Below are 20,186 nucleotides of genomic sequence, written 5' to 3'. Positions count from 1 at the left end.
CTTATTTTGTCTTTACTTGTACTTTTCTTACTTTGCATTTTGTGAAACACAAAGAAAAACATCTAAAATGTAAGCGAATTTGCAAGTTTTTGAGTTGTTATTATTTTCAGCATTCAGGCTGACGTAAGTAACCAGAAGTGAAATTTCACCTCCCTAGCAACGCGCGTGAGCGCGCGCATGAATCGGTTAATGGGCCCTTAATGAGCAAAGGTACCCCCCCTTTTTCTTTCAAAATTGAAGTTATCATATGACAAATATTCAGTGGACAAAGTTTGAACAAAAATCTATTGTCACTTTTATTTCAGAGGAATTACTTTAAACAATAGAGTGTTTCTGTAGAGGAACTATCAGCTGATAGTTGCCCCATGGAAATTTGATGTTTTTAAAACAAATATTTGCCCGAGAAGCGAAGTTTTGAGGGCAAATATGCCAGTTTTAAGAACATCAAATTTCCAAGGGGCAACTATCAGACCGACAGTTTTGAGACATAAACATTCTATTGTCTTTATTGTTCACCACTAAATTTTTTTCTGCACGCCAATTCAAAAATCATATAGAATTATTTTCAACTTTTGTAGATGAATGTAAAATTTGAAAAAGAAAATAGACATAAACCTACTTAGTACAATTTCAAATGTTTATTTTCTATAACTCTGCTTGTTTACAGAAAAATTTTGACGCATGAGTACTATCGATCTGGGTATTTTCCTCGGACGGGCATTATGGGCTGTTAATAGTGTCTCTCCGCGGACGAACAGTATTGCGTCACCTGATCAAAAAAGAATCAGAGAAAATTTAGTGCCAAACTATAAGAACATAGCATAGTCTGAAAAGTGACCAGAATATTCGGGCTAACGCAGTTCCTGCCAGTTAGCGATGGCATTTGGTTCTCTTTTTTCTGCCATATTTCGATCATAGCGTGATCTCTGTGACAGGTACAGGTATATGATAACACAATTTGAGGAACTTAGATTTGTCCTGACATGAGACTATACCCTTCCCAGAAAAGCTAGTCATTCTTCAAATTGGATATTGTATTATAATATCTGAGAAATAAGAGTGCAAAAAGAAACAATCTGACATCAGATAACCCAGACACTGAAGTAAAGAAATGAGACTTCATATTAGCTCACTCCATTTGTTCACTACAGCAAATTGCCATGGGTTCAACATGGGCTATGGGACACCAAGAGGCAGAAGAGGGGCTGGTACATTTTCACAAGATTGCAGGTTAGGAGTATATTCTTACACAATTAGGCTATGCAGGGAGAGAAGAAAGGTTTTGGGTTAGGGTTACAATTAAGTTGACAGATTCAGTCTTGCTGAAAAAATGTGCTCATTGTCAAAATGTGCTCATTGCCATAAGGGTTTACGAAATCTAAAAAAAAAAAAATAGAAGCATGAGAGACTAAAAAATATCCAAATCTGGAACCCTGCCTAGGCATCCCTACTTTTGTGTCGATAAGCCAATATTTAACTGATAAACAAGAGACAAGATGAACTTTGAAACTACTAACTCATTTGTTTTTGTATTTACTTTACAACCTTCATCCACACATGCTGCTACTAGCTACATGTGGACTTGTACAGAGATTCTGTTCAAGTCTTAGTGAAACTCCATAAAACAAACTGTTGAAGAGATTCTTGTCCTGCTTACAGCGGCAACCTTGCTCTCACATGTCTCACTGTGAACATGACATAGCCATTGAGGTACAAGGCTGTATGTTCCCAAAAATATATTACTCTTACGATGTTTGCTGGACTTTTGCAACCTTTCTGTATTCTTTAGCCCTTGTTTTAGGGCACTGCATCTCACACCAACTGATTGGAACCATTGCTGCCCCTACAGGAAAAGGGGGATGTCAAACAGGAATACAAAATGAGCTACCTTTTAATGTTACTGTTCAAAAAGGCAACAATTTAAGTGTTGGAAATAGACTTGCTAGTCTGGATTTCCCCCACACAGCTACTTAGGATTATACGACATCAAATATATAGTAGCTCCATTTGCCACATCCAGAACAGAAGAACTGCTTTTTTTTTGTTGTAAGATAGCTTTAGATAAGGCTCAAATACTCAACGCAACGTTAAACACTGTCAACACAATGTCCGACATAAGCCAGCTTGCATGTTCGCGAGATGTGGGGTGGCCCACAAAAACGTAAGGGACTCCACAGAGGGGTACCCACAAGTTAATATTACAACATTTTTGTTATAGAGGTAATTACAAGTATGCAACATCCTAGGATCCAAAATCTAAGCATAGAGTAAATTTAAACACAAAGCATATGCCAGGAGCTTGTTAATAATAATTGATTTCTCCACTTTATAAGAGATTTTGAGAACTTGAAGGAATACAAGTATCTGGTTAACATTTCAATGGGAAACATGGTGTATTTGCACTATGTACAAATATAACACACAGTTTGTTTGTCTTACCACTTTCACTCTTGGCAAAAACAACTCCAAGCTCATTTTCAGCTGTTGACAGAAGATATGTCTGGGTATGAAGAGTTAAAACTCTGGCCAATACTATATCACCTGGGCGAAATGACTTATACATTTCAACTTTGTCCTTTTCTGTTGCACGGACATCTTCTTTTCTGATTGTTCCTTTAAACGGTTCTTTTAGAGATGTTGACTCTACACCCAGAATGGCCACCTTACAGAACCTTGGATTCGTACTTATAACCTGAAAACAGTTTTTTATTATATTATGATAGAGTTTCAATTTTATCATTCAGAACTTAGAGTGTTTAGATCTGTTGTAGGATACTGCAGGGATGTAGCTAAAAAGACACAGCTGCACTGGCTAAGAGGAACAGGTGGCTCTGGGGAAAGAATGAAAACCCTCATCCATGCACTATCCCATGTGGATCTCTTCCCCATATCTAGTGTCAGTATGGTATGAGTATACATGTAGTTATAGGTAAAGCCATTGACTGTAATAATTATTGGATATATGGACTTGCAAGAAAATTATCTGAAATCTGTAACAGTTTAAAATTGCCAGGCACATGCTGGTATGTATTTATATACCTACCTTACATGTCACAGTGTGGAGGTACATTGGTCTCATGGTTAGTGCGCTTGTTTAATGATCAAGTGGTCTAGCCTTCATCCTCGGAGACCCAGGAACAGTTTGTTGGGGTGGGAGGAAATAAATCAGACAAAAAAAATGAAGCATCACAGGTTTACATGTAAGGCTGGAAAAGCCCCTGGGAACCGACACTTACCAGACCATTTCCAAACGGCTCTGCCAATGCTGCCTCCTGATTGGGCAGAAAAAGTCTTTGTATTATCCTGCCCAGTCGGTGAACAGCAGCTTCTGAGGTACTTTGGTGTGTTCTTACACAAAAATTGTTGCATTGGCCATACTTCTTAGGATCATTTTACTTCAGAGAGCCATAGAAATTCGGGAAATCATTTCGGATGTTATCAAGAAAGAAACTCCATGTTTTGCTGGGAAAATTTTTGTTTCGACTGATCAAAGGTATTGTAAAATAGTGGCTTGTTTATTGGCGAGTCGATTTCAACTTTCTTTCATTTCTTCAGCTTTCACGCACTACGTCCATTTATTTTTGTACACAGGCATTACATCACTGTCTGATTTTAGTGTTATTGTAAATTGCTGATGTTTTGGATTACTCTGTTCTAAATTTCCAAATATTCTTATTTTGCTCAATATTCTGAGCACAGAATTTATCCAAGACCAATGAGCTTATTAAATTAACTATTACAGTCAGAAGCCTTTTGTAAATGTTCTCATCACATTACACGCAGCAATGAAAACAACTTAGAGTCAAAACTGAACTTATATTGTAAATTTTTTTTCCTGATGCCTGCAACTTTCGGAACTTTAATGCAATCTTTAACAGTGTTTTCTTACATCAGAATTTCTTTCAATGTTTTCCTTCTGTAGTCTTCTCAAACTAAGCAAGAAAAATAGGAAAGTTACATGTACCATTACCTACAGTGTAGCTGGCTTGATTCTCAATGTTGTTGTGATTTGTAATAAATAGCATTTATACATGTAGACCTTTGTGTGATTTTTGATTGCATTCTTGTAATGGGTTGCAACTGCCTGTCCCCTGTCATTTGATACTTTCTTGTGCTTTCATGAAAAACTGTTTGACTCCCAGGGAAAACGCTGACATATCTACCAGGTCTGAATCACTGAGTTAATAATGCAATGTACTAGTTCTTATTTACCCCTCAGCCACTCTATATGTAGCATCAGTTCAAGTGAAGTAAATGTGTTTCAAATTTCAAGTCAGGTGACCTCGTAAACCTGAACATTCAGGAATTTCCAGTGAAGGTGTTTGGCAAAGGTTTTTTCGGCTGGGAAAGATGAGTTGGGAAGACACTGAATGGTTGTTAAGCTTTTGGGATTTTGTGATGAGCACCTCTAAATTGAGTTCACCAGTTCACCACCCATGTGGAGTGCCCAATACATTTTCCTTCTGAAGGTGTAATTTGTGATCATTGGCTATACCCACTGCAACTGTCATCCCCAGATGCTCTCCTAATGGGCAATTCAGTTGATCTTGGTCCAAGAGAAACCATAACTCAAACAATCTCTACCCAAATAATGCAGGCACTTTCCATAATACAGACCTTCAGTTCTGCCCCTTTGGTGTCTGTATTTAACAGCTGTTTATAATTGTCTTAATTTGGATGCCCTGCCACGTTCACAATACCATTTTATTGGCCATGGTGATTAATGGAGTTGCCTTTTTCCTGGCTGGGCAAGTTTTGAAACCTTGCTGGAAATTAAAGTCCCTCAATGTTTCTCCTGAAAACAGAAATTATTGTGCCAGCAACTGAAAATAATGCTTTACAGTTAAGTGTTCATTTGTTGTTTTAACTCAGGTGAATGCTAACAAATTGCCTCATTAGCTACCCCTGAAGAGGCCATAGTCTGTTTTCATGTCAGTGATAAATGTTTATTAAACACAAACACATTTCCCTCTTGGTACTAAATAATACGATAATTTTTCTTGTTTGTGATTCCAAGGCGGTAGCATTTGGAGAGACAATGTCAGTACGTAATATAGATAAATCCTCAACTGGCCTCACAGCCTACAATCAATTGACAATTCACTTCAGCTGCATAGTACCATGGAATTCTCCTTGGTAAGGTTTGGTGCTTGTCTACAAAAATAAATGGACGTAGTGCACGAAAGTTCTTAGTAACCGAAGAAATGAAAGGAAGCTGAAATCGACTCGCCAATAAACAAGCCACTATTTTACCATACCTTTGATCGGTCGAAACGAAAATTTTCTTGACGAAACGTGGCGTTTCTTTCTTGATAACATCTGAAATGATTTCCAGAATATCTACGGCTCTCTAAAGTAAAATGATCCAAAGAAGTATGGCCGATGCAACAATGTTCGTGTAAAGTACCTCAGAAGCTGCTGTTCGCCGATTGGGCAGAACAATACAAAGACTTTTTCTGCCCAATCAGGAGGCAGCATTGGCAGAGCCGTTTGGAAATGGTCTGGTAAGAGTTGGTTCCCAGGAGCTTTTCCAGCCTTACATGTAAACCTGTGATGCTTCTTTGGTTTGCCCGATTTATTTCCTCCTGCCCCAGCTAACTGCCCCTGGGTCTCCGAGGATGTCTAGGCTTGAGTCCTGGGTGGGGACTTTGTACAGTGTTCTTGAGCAAGACACTTAACACTCACATGACTCTCTCCACCCAGGTGTATAAATGGGTACTAGTGAACTTAATGCTGGGTGTAACCCTGCAGTGGACCAGCATCCCATCCAGGGGGGAGTGGAAATACTCCCAGATAAATTATGCCCTGATGAGCCAATTGGTTTGTACGAAGACTTTACCAAACCTTACCTTGCATGTCACAACTGAGCCAACTGCTGGTACTACATGCTTTTCTTCCTCTCTTATGACATTTATAATAGATTTCTATGTAAGAAAAATATAGCAAAACGTTTGCCAAGTAAGTAAGTAAGTAAAGTAAGTAAAAGCTTTATTAATGTGTCAATGTATTTAGTTTTCACAACTAATTGGGGACACAACAAAAAAAATTAAAATTATTTCTGAATAAGAAATAGTAGAATTAGGATTCAAATCTGATGCCTTATGATTTTGTGACTAAAGAAAACATCCTTGAGATGTCCAAGCCCATTAATTCGCTCAGTGCCCATCCTAATTTAAACTATTGCACACTCATTTGATGATTATTAATAGCTTATGATTTACATTTGAATTTCTTTGCTGAATCAATCACAAATTGTTCAACTGTGTGTTTCAAGAATTGGTAATTAGCTTAATTTATTCGTTGTGGCTACATGTCTGGCAGTCAGACAGGTGTCTTAAAATTTTTTGAAGTAAAACAACGTAAAATGAACGGTCGATGGCCTGGTAAGTGATACTGATGACCACTGCACCACCGGAACCTGCCAGCAAGTTCGGAATTTTTAAAGTATTTATTGAGTTACCCTTAGCATTATTGAAAGCTAACCCTAAACAGGCTAACCGCAGAGCTATTTAGGCTAACTGGAGTGCTATTCAGGCTAACCGGAGTGCTTTTTAGGCTAACCGGAGTGCTTTTTAGGCTAACCAGAGTGCTATTCAAACGTTTTGACTGCCGGTCATTTTATAATAGTCTAGACTTTAAATCCCGATATACCGGGTGCCGGGCTCACCAAGATTAGTATTCAGCCATATAAACAAGGATTCTACATTATTAAATGAAATTTTTAAAAAATATTTTTGACTGCCGGACACGGAGTGTTTTGAAAATCCTGTCCGGCTGCTGGACATAGAGACACAGCGTAATTTATTTTCTGTGTCGTGTGCACTGTGAAACTTAAAGCTTCAAGAGCTTCTCATTTTAATAACTCCATAATTCACTTAATTAGGATTCATTTAATTATACTGATTTCTGGAACATTTCCTTTAACATACTTCTCCATTCTGTTGTTCTTGTACCTGTCTGTACCCAGCAAGACTCGCATACACATATCCATGGCGAACGTAAGTTCCGTTCCCTGGTGAGAACTGTTCCAGGCTGCCTAATCTTTCTCCAGGTATTGCAACAGCATTTTGATGTACAGATACCATATTGATTTTTCCTGATTGCAATATACTTCTTTGAATTAAAGGATCAAATCTTCACACATGTAACCCAAACAAAAACCTTGTTTCATCCGCCATTTTGAATTTTTGTTGAAATCCGCTGCTCATCCTTATTGCGGTAATACCCGCTGTTGCCAAGACAACGGACATTTGAGACTAGCCCACTAAAATGGCGGCATACGTTGCTACTCACGATCGTTCGGTGTTAGCAAAGGCATATGAAGACACAAAAGTTTCTGCCACGCAGAATACAACTCATAGGGATATCTTAGGTAAGTTGATATGTTTGAATCAGTCAATACATTGGGTCAACAAACTAATATGGAGAAACCGCAGAAAGGTACATATAAAGCTTAAGTCTTGGCTTACTTGGCAAGCAGTTTCTCTTTCTTATTAAGCTTGTTAAAGTAAGCTTTGATTAACTCCTAAAGCAGAGTATCTCTGAGATGATGTATTTGGTGTATTAAACGTTTGTCCTCAGCAATAGGAAATGATCTCTACCAAAGAACTGTTGATGAGCTTGAAACAGAAAAGCAACAGAATGTAACAGAGGTCGAACAAAGAGCATGGCGCTTAGCTTCTGAAGAGAAAGCAAGAGCTCTTAAGGAAGCCCGTGAAGCTGCTGAAGTGGAGCTAGAAAAAGCTATGGCTGCTGCCAAGAAAGCTCAGGTAGGTGACTAACAGTCGTGTCAATGCCAACTGGTATCGCAGAGTAGTGAGAGTGGAGTGATCATGTGTACTAAAGGTATCCACGGTCAAGTGTGGATCGATACCCACGATCCATACTCGATCAACACTTCATCGGCACCTTGGTTGACACTTGATCGACACTCCATTGACATCTTGGTTGACAGTTGGTTGAGAGTCAACTAATTTTTGATCGATTCATATGAGTTGGTCGACACTCGGCCGACTATCGATGGACTGTTGATCAAGTGTCAATTGAGTGTCACCCAAGTATCAATTGGGATGTTGATTGAGTATTGATCGAGATATTGATTGAGGGTATCGATCCAGAGAATTGATCGATACTCGCCCACAAATGCCTTTAGTACACATGATCCAAGTGGAGTACTGTGCCCCGGGGTGGGGATGGGGTAGGATGGAGGGACCCACTTCCTGTGCCATATCGCCGATAAAGCTCAGGTAGTTTACTAACAGTGGTGTCAATGCCAACTGACAAATATGCACAGTACATGTAGTGAGAGTGGAGTACAGTGCCCTGGGATGGGGGTGGGAGTGGGGGTGGGATAGGAACGAGGGTCGCAGTTCCCATACCATGCAATACTATATACACCTCTTTCATGTTTTAAGCTACACACTTGTGATGTAAATCACATTATATCAGATAGTCCAAAGACTGGCTTTAGTTAAAGCATTAGAGCGGTTTTCAATTGAACCTTATAAAACCAAAACCAAAGTAATCACTCTAGCCAATCACAAACACACAGATTTATGTAGCTTGCAAGAAACCGATGTGAAGCAAGTGTTGATTGGGTTTGGTTTTACTTCTGATTGGATGAAAAAGAGGTGCAAGTTTTTCCAATCATTTACAGCTGGTCCATGTCCCATGCGTTTGTCAGTGATCATGTGTCAAAGATTCCAGATTTCTCATGTAGCCAGACAAATTACTAGAACTCAAAAGTTAATTTGCATGAAAGGGACTGTCAAAACCAAATGAAAATTCAACCATGTAGTATATATATTATTTTTATATGATACTAGAGTCCTAGAACCTTGTTGAACTGTCATTTAATTATACTTATTGACTTAAGGAAAAGGCAGTAAAGGCAGAGTCAAAGAGAGTAGAAGCAGTGATGAAGAAACTAGCAGCTCAGCAAGTTCAGCGGGAGAAAGATGAGGGTCAAAAGAGACTGGAGGAGGCACTGGTGAAGGCTAGGGAAGAATTTTTGTTGGAAAAATCGAAGGCTGTGCAGAAAGCTAGGGAAGAGGAACAAGCTACAGCTGCTGATGAGGCAAAGAAGGTGGCTCAAGCTGAAGAGGAGAAGAGAAAGCAAATGATTCTGGCTACTGAGAAAGAGAAACAGGTATCTAGTGATAAATTGTAACAGAAAAAGGACAGGAAATAGAAGACAGAAATGGCTGTATGGAGTTACACTTTCCAGTGCTTTGGCTTTAAGGACAGTGCCTACTAAATACAAAGGTTTTTGCGCCAGGTTAGGACTTTGCGGAAAAAGTAGATCTTTACAAGGGCTATCGGAATCCATAAAGAAAAAAGAGGTTAGCCACACATTTTTTCGAGATAATTAGCCTCGAATCTCAACAAAAATGCTGACATCAGCATTTTCCTGAAAATAGGAGAGGATATTTCTTCACCGCTTTCTTTAGAATTCACCTTTACATACAGAAAAGTGAACACATTTATAAAGATCTGAAAACTACATGGTAAATGGTAACATAAAAAACATTTCTGGTATGTTTTTAACAACAAAATCGTTGCAACGACACTTTTAGCGTCTCTGACAGCCTTCCTCTGTTTCAGCTAAAATGCAGTCTAAATATCTTTTGCTCACAACCAGAAACTAATCACCTGCTGAATAGGCTTGCTACTTCCATTTCATAACATAAAATATAGGGGTAACCACGCGTTTTTTAAAGTTATTGATCCTTTTTTAAACTTTTTACGGTGCCTGTTACATTTTTTCCTGTCACCTCCCCAGTAAGTAAAAAATGTGTGTATCTCACACTCGTTTTGCGCGCGCACTACGCCATCTGCAGGTACATGTTTATAGTTGGATTTCAGTATAATTTTCGACAGATAACAGCTAGTTTTTCAGCTGGAAGACGTTAGCAGTTAGTGCTTAGCGATATGCTGTAGTTCTGGTGTTCCTGGTTTAAGTACAGGTTCATTAAACTTGATTTGGTCACAGTAGGAAAATTTTGCTTTCAATTTAGTCATGTCCTAGATAGCGTAGTTGATTGCGTCATGTCAACTTAGTGTGTGCGTGGCGCTTAAACCATGCCTTGTGTGATGCACAGAACGTGTGCGCACTAACAAAAGTAGGCACCATCCTTAAAACTATGTTAAGTGAAGGAGGGGCAACATAATTCCTTCTTTATCTCCCAAATATATAGAGGAATGCTTTCCCTGGTATGTTTAGTCTTCAGCATTCCTGTGAGACTTGTGCAGGTCTGTAGGAATTTTGTTCTGGAAAATTATACTTAAGGGGGTGGCCAATGCTCCTTTAAAAGGTAATTATTATTAGATAATTATGTAGTCTGTTTGTCTGCCTCATCTAATTTTATGGGGAACGTTGCTTTATCTCTTTTGTCTCATTCTCATGTCTTTTCCAAGGCTGACAAATTCTTGGGGCTTGCAGAAGAGATGCTCAGTAGAGTAGTCATTTTGCAGTCTTAAATTTACCATTAGCCATGCCAGTAAAATATTATTATTATAGACCCACAAAAGAGAAGCAAGATGAACATCAGTGAGAATGAACCACAAGTTCAAGTCACTCCCAAATCTCCTTTGTGTGAAAAGTGTACATAAAGCTCTCATTATTTTCAATTTAGCAAGCTTTGAAGAATCTTAAAGAAAGATTAAAACAAGAAGAAAAACAGGCAATTGTGGAAATGGAGGAAAAATGTAAAAAGGAAGAGGAGATAAAACTGCTGCAACAAAAGGACGCCCATGAGAAAGAAGTGAAAGAGTTAGAAAGCCGTATTGATGAGCAGATTCAGCAGAAGGTGGCTGCTGAAGAGGAAACGGAAAGGATAAAAGAAATGAAAGGGAAAGTAGAAGACAAGTTAAAGAACACAGTAGCTGCATTTCAGAACTTTATTGACACAACAAGAGGCTTTAACAAAGGACAGGCAGACTTCTTGATACTGGATCCGTTAAAAGATGATGATGAAAGTTGAAGAAATATTGTGTACAGCTAGAGAACATGTAGATATTAAATTTACTTTTTGTGTTGAATTTTATGTTTCGAGTACAATTTTATATTAATAATTTTATTTTAGATATACACACGTTCTTCATATTAACCTACTGTTTGTGTAAATGTTTACTTATTGTTTTGCAATAAGTAAATAAAAAACTGCAATAAAAACTGGGAAAAAAAATTGATTGTTCTGAATCTTTACTTTAGGAAGATGCTCGGGAATCACTCAAATGTTCATTATGATAATGGGTCTGGTTAGAATGATTGTTCAGATTGACAAATTGTACCCATTTGTAAATCTTTGGAGAAAGACATATCATAAGATCGCACATTAAAGGCCCCCCACTTCCCCCCCCCCCCCCCCCCCCAGTTACAAGGCCCTCAAATATAACCCCTTCTATTTGCTAACAAAGATATTATTCTGGATATAAGCCTCCCCGGATATGAGCCCATCTAATGTACAAGTGTATTCCGTTTGCATTTCTTTACAAACATCAAAATTTTTTATTGAAAGTTATAGGCTAATAGGGTAGTAATAGGGTCATAGCTCTAAATGTAATGGTATGTTCGCTTTAATTCATTTCTCAGATACGTTTTATCTCATGGTTCCAAAACATTTTTTTTCTCTACTTATGTGCCCCCTGGATATAAGCTGCCCCACCTCCGTTTATAAGCCTACCAAAAACTCCTTATGGAGTTATAAGCCCAGGGCTTTAACATGGGATTTTACGGTATGTTCAAGTATTTTTAACATTGCCCAGAGTTGAGAGCTACAGCTGTTCAATCCATGTAGTACACTGATTGGAGTATTGGCTTGTCATGATATCGCAGTTTGTGAAAAGTGTTATCATCAGAACTTATCATGATGTCTTCACAGGGTACTTCCTGATGATTTTTTGGCTTTCAAGCCAATTTTAGCATTGTGATTTGCTCTTCTTTACCCATATTTAGACTTTCTAAAAGTCCTTTCCAATAATATTTCCACTGTTAGTTTCTGACTTCGTCACGCAAAGGTTACTTTCTCGCTCCGCTCGAGGGAGATAAGTAAGTCATGGATTAAGAAAAGGTTGACTTGTGGCAAGTCTACCCTTATTGTGTTTATGAGTTCAGCTTGATTTAAGGGGAGTGCATCCAGATTCTACCGTTTAGTTAGTAGCAAAAACAATAAAGGATTATAATTGCTAATTAAGAGTGAACTCAAGCAACTTTGTAGAGAAACCGTTTTTATTTTTTTCTGTTACAAGTACAAAAAGAACAAGAAAAATACAATGATATGGCATATGTTTTCTACATATTTTCTACATTTTTTTTATAACATCTACATGTACATCTACGAGTATGCCTCTACTTTCAAATTTGCTACACTTAAACTAGCTGAATTTAATATTAAGAAATTGTGAATTCCAAGCACAAATTCATTTTGTTTAGGGTTGAACCACTGCGCAATGCTAAACATCTCTGATTCTGGTATCAATGTTTAGGTGATGGGTAACCAGACAGTTGGAAGCCTTGTCGGCTTTCATGATGTCCTCTGATATCAAGTCACTGACCTGGTTTGACCAGATTTTTGGTCAAATTTGGGTATGGTAAATACTGAATGGACCCTTTTACTGATGTCACGCAATAGTAAATTTTTTTGGCATTTTTCTTATACACAAAAAACAACCGCCAGAGATCAATTTACCATACCGAATTTAGTAAATGTGCAAAGTTACATTAGAATCTGTTGCAAACTCTTGAACATATGGGATCCCAAACTTGCCAATTTTTAAAAAGAAATGTATGCTATGGGGCAAGCGTGGCCCCCTGGCTTACATTTTTTTGTAACAATTGTGAAGTTTGGGATCCCATATTTTCAAGAGTTTTAGTATGGTAACAGCCAGTAGCTGTGAAACACATTGTGCACTTGCTATATTGGCTCATAACCTTGCCTCAGATTGTGAGTTTGTCAATAGTCCAGAAGTCACACACTGGAAGTTAATTATTAGACATGCATAATTTGTATGTATTTTACTGTGGTTTACTGTGTATAATAATTTGTAGCTTTACTATAATATTAATTTAAGCGTGGTATGATTTACCTCTAAGACTGGCGACGATCCATTCACATTTTACATCTATAGAGTAGTAATGAGTAGTAACTACAAAACTGTCAGTTATGCTTGAATACATGGGAATACTCTTCTGGTAACAATAAGTTACTTGTGCTTGGCTGAGTGATAAAGACAACAAGGGCAGTTATTATTATTAAAACTACATGCTAAGTGTCTATTCACATGCTACTTTTTGTGTGAAAATCAGAAAATATCCATTTCAAAGGATAAAAATTGAATAAACTCGTTTAGCAACTGAGTGCAAATGTGTGAATTTTGGTTGTGTTTTCAGTTAAATTTTTATTTTATATTAAACAATTAGATTACGAGCTCAAGATTTTTATATGATCCCGCTTAGAAATCAAGAGTGAATAATATATTAATTAGATTATTCGCTTTAGTATAAATCTACTAGTCTTTCAAAACTTAATGTAAAACCTCTTCACAGACACTTTGAATACACCAAGGAGTGGCCATCATTTTGTTAACAAGGGCACACTGCTATGCTACTCGTTACCTATCACACAATAGATAGTAAGTAGCAAGGCCAATCAGAGAATGGCATTTGTGATAGAATGCTAGTAGATTTATACTAACACAGTAATATATATATCTTATAATATTTCCTTACTGTTGATCTGTGCACAAACATTTTAGGCAGAATTTGAACAAAAAATTTTACTGTGCATAAAATTTTATTGTTATTGAATCAAAGGAATAATTTATTAAGCTAATTGCAGGGGTTGCAATCCCATTTCACACAAGAATTTCAACAAAATCCATGTGTCACATATACACCTTTTGCTGTTCATTTACAGAAAATATTCATTCGAGTCTAAACTTGTTTCATTATGGTCAATATACTCTCATTAACACCAATCTGACCTTCATTTGCGCGTAAGGAACGTTCAAGGATAACACTTGCATATGTATTAACATTCAAAATCATCAAAAGATAAACAATACCTTCCTTTGACATTAATTGGCTGTAAATGTATTTTCATTTTTGTCAAAAAAGAATTCGTTGTCACAAAAGGAAATCATGTACACTTTTGGACAACCCTTTTTCCACAAGAGACTTTCAATAACAGAATTTGTCTGAGCACTCACAATCAATTGCATTATTATACAACCATATCCATGAGGGTGACAATCGTAAGTGCGGTGAGACAAATATTACAGCTGTAATAACATTTATTTTTGGAAGAGAGAATATCAAATTTGCTGGACAATTTATCCCTCAATTGCCTCACTATTGAGGCATCGTGGCAAATATGTTTGCATGAAACGATACATTGTCCACATTTAGGCCCTGATTATCCTTTCGCTGTGTTCAAATGGGATTCTATTTCTTCGTGGCATTTGTGGGGGAATCTAACTGTCACTTTATCACATGTATACTGTAGTGCACCCTCTGAGTTGTATGCAAAAGGTTCATAAGAGGCCAAATTTATATCTGCAAGGGGAGGATTGTGAAAATACGATCAAAAAAAGTACATATGGTCCCTAGTTCTATAATCAAATTTTTGAGGAAAATTAAGCGTGATATCTCTGTTCAAAAGAATTACGCTAATGAGCTATTGTTTTCTCTTAACGTTAGGTGAAAACACGGTAATGTCTGTCACAACGTACTAAAGATAGTCACCTTCACGGATATGGTTGTATAATAATGCAGTTGATTGTGAGTGCTCATGCAAATTCTGTTATTGAAAGTCTTTGGTTGAAAAAGGATTGTCCAAAAGTGTACATGATTGTCGTTTCGTGACGAATTTTAATTCGACAAAAATGAAAATACATTTACAGCCAATGAATGTCAAGGGAAGATATTGGTTATCTTTTGATGATTTTGAATGTTAATACATATGCAAATGTTATTCTTGAAGGTTCCTTATGTGCAAATGAATGTCATATTGGTGTTAATGAGAGTATATTAACCATAATGAAACTAATTTGAACACAAATGAATGGATATTTTCTGTAAATGAACAGCAAAAGGTGTACTTTTAGCTCTTTCAGGAATGTGTTTTTTTTCAGAAATTCATAAATCACATAATATATTTTTTAGTTGCTTTTCATGCATCATGTATAGTTTTTGCTTTCATCATGTCACGAGTAAGCCCTATGCAATCCTCTTTAGTAGCCACTCAGTTGTCCTATTGGAAACCTGCATGGTTCTCTCGTCATTTCCTATTTCCAGACAATTATTGTGCATGTGAAACTGAAAACTATTCTTAAGCAGGTGCAGCAGCAGGTGTGCTGTAATCATTTAGAGTGTCTACTAAATCAATAACAATGTCGTTGTTTAAGAAGACACTCTACTTAGCTAAGCCTTGTTGACTATTTTCTCATAGAAAAACTTGGGCTTGTAGACTGTTATTAGAAATTCATGTAATTAAAGCAAAGACAACAACTAAGAGGAGCATACAAAATTAAAGGAACTATGTCACAGTTTGCGCATCTTGAAAAGTTTAGCCTAAATTTTTCAAGTTCGTCATTTGTAATCCATGTTAAACTTCTCCATCCTTAACTATCCTTGTTCCTTTATGGTTTATTATCATCTCCTTGGTGATTTTCTATCTTAGTAAACTACTATTTTCAGGTTTACTTCAATTTAGAGGTAATTTTTTATGTAGCCAGAATTAACTTAAAATGCTGTGACTGAGCTCCTTTAAAGTGCCACTGAAACGAAATTTTCGTACTCTCTTTTATTACCCCAATTTGTAGTTTCAAACGTGCTTAAAATAATGGTGAACTTTATTTCTGTCAAATCCCAACGGAAAGTGCTTTTTTTAGCTGCTGAAATCGACTTTTTGGAGCAAAACTGTGTCCGGGCTCTGGAACCGAATTTAAGGACCTTGTGACGTCACTGGTTGTATTCACGCAAGAAGCGCTATAGATTCTCTCTTGTTTTCACTTGATTTATTCAAGTCTATTTTTCATATTGTCGATACCTGCTAGTTTTCTACCTTGTAATTTCTGTCCAGTCTTGACAGGAAATACATATCATGAACGTTGGAGGGCGCCAAAGAGTGTAGATTCACCAAAATAAATGCTACAGATTAGAACAGCTCAGTTACTTTTCGAACATTTTGAGTACTCGATTGGAGATTTCGAAGACGAGTGTGGCAACTTTTATATCACGTCCTAAAGCCTAAACACGATATTTAGTCATCTGTTTTCAGCCTGGTTCTGAAATTTGGATTCTCACGTTTATCTAAGTTCTATTACACAAGGTTCGAATACATCCTCGGCAACTTTACTGCAATAAAAGCCGTAAGCGCATCAGCCATCCGCATAATCACGAAGTTATTAACGGTCCACAAGCTTTGAGTCGAGTACTTCTTTGTACACAGAGGGCATCTTTTTATGATACTAATAAGTGAGAGTTCTTGTGGTAGACAAAATGTGTCTTTGAAAATTGTGATCCGCAGCAGGGTTTGCTTTATCGTCGCATACGTATCAGTGTAAACAAAGCGCGAATTTCGCTTCTCTTTTACACGTATCTCCCAATTGCAATATTTCACGGTCGATGGATTACTTTGAGTTCTTTAGCACATACTTGTGTCTATGATCTTCATTTAATGGTATCCAAATTCAAAGCAATTCGTTAACACGTCACTAGTTTACACTCCTTTCGAAGGTTTATTAAACAGAATTTGAACTAATTTGCATATATCACCTTTCGCCGTCGACATTGTCACGCTTTCTCTCGTTTCCTGAAAACATACCTGTAGGGTCATGGCAGCTTAGTTTACCTTTATAGTTTAAATTCGCTCCCTCACATAAAAGAAGAGGGTTTCTTAAATTGTTGCTGATTTGATAACTTGTAGGATGTAACAGATGCAACTGGACTAAAGGTCACTGTAGCACAATCTCGTCCGCAGTGAAACTCACAAAGCGTCCGGTTAATCCTCGAAGCGAAGCGACTCGAAACTCAAAGCGTTGTTGCTGCGATTCGTGTAGCAGCAGTCCAGATAATAATTTCAAAAGCCGCTTTCTCTTGTTTTCATGTCTTTTTTACTTTATGAGTGTAGGTATTGTTTAATTGAGTGGTGGCCATTTCACCAAGAGTCCCGATCATTTTGCGATCTAAGAACTCCCACTCGTTTGCTTGCTTACATAAAATATCCTGCAAATATCCAATTAAATAGACTGAAAAGCCCCAGGATCGACTCTCCACCTCTTCTTGTCTAAGGCTACTGTGATTATCTGCTTTACAGCTCTGAGATGTCCTTAAGATGTTTTTTGGGGGGCTTCGAACAGTATTCTCTTCTCCCATAATCACTCTAAATTTTCAGCGCAGCATGAGAGTAATACAACCAGTGACGTCACTAGGCTGTTTTGGCCGCGCCAAGATGGCCGCCAATTTTGGGCTTAACCAGCCAACTTCGAACGGCTGAAAAAGCAGTTTTTGCTTACCGTATGCGAAAAAAAAAGTCCGCAGTGTTTCCAAGTAAGGTTGAAACTTTATTACTAAGCAAAAATCTCACATACGAAAATTTCGTTTCAGTGGCACTTTAAGATTTACTGAATGGAAATGGGTTCAGAATTTCTTGTGAATGATGGAAATGTGAAAAAAAACATCTGTACATTTTCTTTGCATAGCTAGGGTTGATGAATGGCTCTTCAAAAACTCTGGGTCTTGCAAAAGTTTTGTCCAATTTCACAGGCCCCACAGTCTCCTGTTTGAGCAATTATGCACATCTCAAAGTCTCTGTCTCTGGGTCTCGAGTCTCAAAATCCCTTGATATATTGAATTTTAATAATGCAACATTCACATTTCCAAGAAGGGGTTAATCCTAAATTCTCCTGAATTGACTGAATTCCACAAAAAGTACCGCCATGGCATTTTGGCCCTAGTAAAACAGCTAGCTTGTTCTAGGTTTTCATGACATAGTTTTACAGTCTAATATCCAGTTCCAGACAGCCTTGGTCTCGCAATTTAGAACTTGAAATTAACCGCTGCTTTTGCCATCTTGCAAAGTCTTGCGTTTACCATTCACCACCCCTACAGCTGATTGGCAAGGAGTGCCACACAGCCATACAGAGATCTGTAAATTTTGAAATTCTTGAGAAACGGCCCTTGAGAGCAATATGCGATTTGTTTTATAGCACAACAAAGACATTTAGTACATCCAATGTCGAGAAGGGGGGTTGTCAGTCAATATTAGCATACTGACATAATACCTTGTGAATAAGGCATGTACTGAAAACAACCATATCCAATGTGTGATATACTTATGATTACTTAGGGTTAGAGTAATTGACTGCCATTTCTCGGAAACAAGATTTTACAATGCCCTCTGGCATTTCTTTTTAAGTCAACCAAGGCTCTATAGCTTCATCAAACACTTTCTTTGTTCCATGCCAATGAATGTGATACACACCAGGAAAGGTAAATTGGTGTACGGACCCTCTTTCATCCAGAGTACGCAAACCAAAGGTGTCATTAAGATAAACCTAAAAAGATGTCCAGTTAGTGTCTGGTTGGACCTTAAGTTGATTATCCTCACTCCATGGGACTTTCAAGTGAATGAATGTCACCAACTTAGGTTAATAGATGCAAGAAGAATGTTTTGAGACTCAAACTGAAATATAACTAACTGATGATGTGGCTCTACAGACATGCATGAAGCAACTTTGATTGGCTGTTATTCAAATTAACATAACTAATTGAAAGGCCGCGTGCAAGAACGTCTACTAGATTTTTCAGCCATTTTTGAAAGTGCTTAAAACTAACTGAATTTTGGCATGTGGGCTTCGTTTCACCTGAGAAACATTGCTCTGAAGTTTTTTTCGCTGGGTTGCTTTTCGTTCTCGAGAAATAATGTATGCAAAAAAGGCACACAGGTTGGAAAAAGCGAGTGGTTTATTGCATACGCAATATCTCGAGAACGAAGCGAACTTTAGCGCGAAAACTACGGGACATTGCTTAACATACCTGAACGAAACTGCATGCGAAATTTGGAGCGTTTTCGACAAAGTTCACCTTTGATTACAATACCTGACGCCCTTTTCCCGCCGAGTCCTTCAAATAAACGAAGCCGGGCCTTTGTTATGATAAACAGAGCCGATCCTTTGTTATAATAGCCAAGCCAAGCCTTAGTTATAAGTCGAAGTCTCGCCTCGGTTTATTATAACAAAGGATTGGCCCGCCGCGACCGCAAGGACTTTGATTTTACTTAGAAACCAGCAAAATGTCAATTTCACGCAGCTTATATAAGCTCAAATTTGTTGATTTCACGTCAAAAGTGCTTAAAATGTTGACTCATGTTAACGCGCGACGGCAAGGATGTTGATTTCACTTAGAAAACAGCAAAATGTTAATTTCACGCAACTTATAAGCTAAAAATTGTTGATCTCAGGTCTAAATAGGTAAAAATGCTGATTCTACGTTAACGCATGACAGCAAGGATGTTGATTTCACTTAGAAAACAGCAAAATGTTAATTTCACATAGCATATAAGCTCAAAAATGTTGATTTCAGGTCTAAATAGATAAAAATGATGATTTCACGTTCATGCGTGACGGCAAGGATGTTGATTTCACTTAGAAAACAGCAAAATGTTAATTTCACGCAACTTATAAGCTAAAAATTGTTGATCTCAGGTCTAAATAGGTAAAAATGCTGATTTCACGTTAACGTGTGACGGCAAGGATGTTGATTCCACTTAGAAAACAGCAAAATGTTAATTTCACGCAACTTATAAGCTAAAAATTGTTGATCTCAGGTCTAAATAGGTAAAAATGCTGATTCTACGTTAACGCATGACAGCAAGGATGTTGATTTCACTTAGAAAACAGCAAAATGTTAATTTCACGTAGCATATAAGCTCAAAAATGTTGATTTCAGGTCTAAATAGGTAAAAATGATGATTTCACGTTCATGCGTGACGGCAAGGATGTTGATTTCACTTAGAAAACAGCAAAATGTTAATTTCACGCAACTTATAAGCTAAAAATTGTTGATCTCAGGTCTAAATAGGTAAAAATGCTGATTTCACGTTAACGTGTGACGGCAAGGATGTTGATTCCACTTAGAAAACAGCAAAATGTTAATTTCACGCAACTTATAAGCTAAAAATTGT

At 37.5% G+C, this 20,186-nt stretch overlaps 3 protein-coding genes across 5 annotated transcripts in view; 1 reads left to right on the top strand and 2 right to left on the bottom strand.

Moving 5' to 3' along the window:
• Positions 1 to 1,497: 1,497 nt before the first annotated feature.
• On the bottom strand, positions 1,498 to 7,206 carry LOC110054703 (exosome complex component CSL4-like). 2 transcript variants are annotated; one of them, XM_089287315.1, is made up of 4 exons: positions 6,954 to 7,206; positions 5,850 to 5,924; positions 2,440 to 2,692; positions 1,498 to 1,843 (listed from the first exon to the last, which is right to left on the bottom strand). In XM_089287315.1, the coding sequence occupies exons 1-4, from the start codon at positions 7,083 to 7,085 to the stop codon at positions 1,746 to 1,748; spliced, it is 558 nt and encodes a 185-aa protein (XP_089143441.1). In that variant the 5' UTR covers positions 7,086 to 7,206; the 3' UTR covers positions 1,498 to 1,745. The 2 variants fall into 2 exon arrangements, with proteins under 2 accessions (XP_089143441.1, XP_089143435.1); XM_089287309.1 differs by having other exon boundaries at positions 6,930 to 7,205.
• Positions 7,207 to 7,216: 10 nt separating this feature from the next.
• Positions 7,217 to 11,186, top strand: LOC110054713 (uncharacterized). The gene is made up of 4 exons (XM_020761071.2): positions 7,217 to 7,372; positions 7,582 to 7,769; positions 8,876 to 9,148; positions 10,635 to 11,186. Exons 1-4 carry the CDS (start codon positions 7,270 to 7,272, stop codon positions 10,980 to 10,982), a joined length of 912 nt encoding a protein of 303 aa, XP_020616730.2. The 5' UTR covers positions 7,217 to 7,269; the 3' UTR covers positions 10,983 to 11,186.
• A 1,025-nt stretch (positions 11,187 to 12,211) lies between these two features.
• LOC110054702 (lysosomal thioesterase PPT2-A-like) overlaps positions 12,212 to 20,186 on the bottom strand; it is a 35,901-nt gene continuing 27,926 nt past the window's right edge. The window contains exon 8 of one of the 2 annotated variants that reach the window (XM_089287286.1): positions 12,212 to 18,558. In XM_089287286.1, coding sequence (XP_089143412.1) covers positions 18,415 to 18,558 — 144 coding nt within the window. In that variant the 3' untranslated portion in view covers positions 12,212 to 18,414. The remainder of the gene's footprint in view (positions 18,559 to 20,186) is intronic. The other variant, XM_089287296.1, reaches the window with a different exon arrangement.

This window comes from Orbicella faveolata, unplaced genomic scaffold (genome assembly GCF_042242905.1).
Source record: "Orbicella faveolata isolate gen_17 unplaced genomic scaffold, um_ofav_v1 contig_1, whole genome shotgun sequence".
Taxonomy (NCBI): Eukaryota; Metazoa; Cnidaria; class Anthozoa; order Scleractinia; family Merulinidae; genus Orbicella; species Orbicella faveolata.
This window is presented reverse-complemented; position numbering and strand designations above follow the sequence as displayed.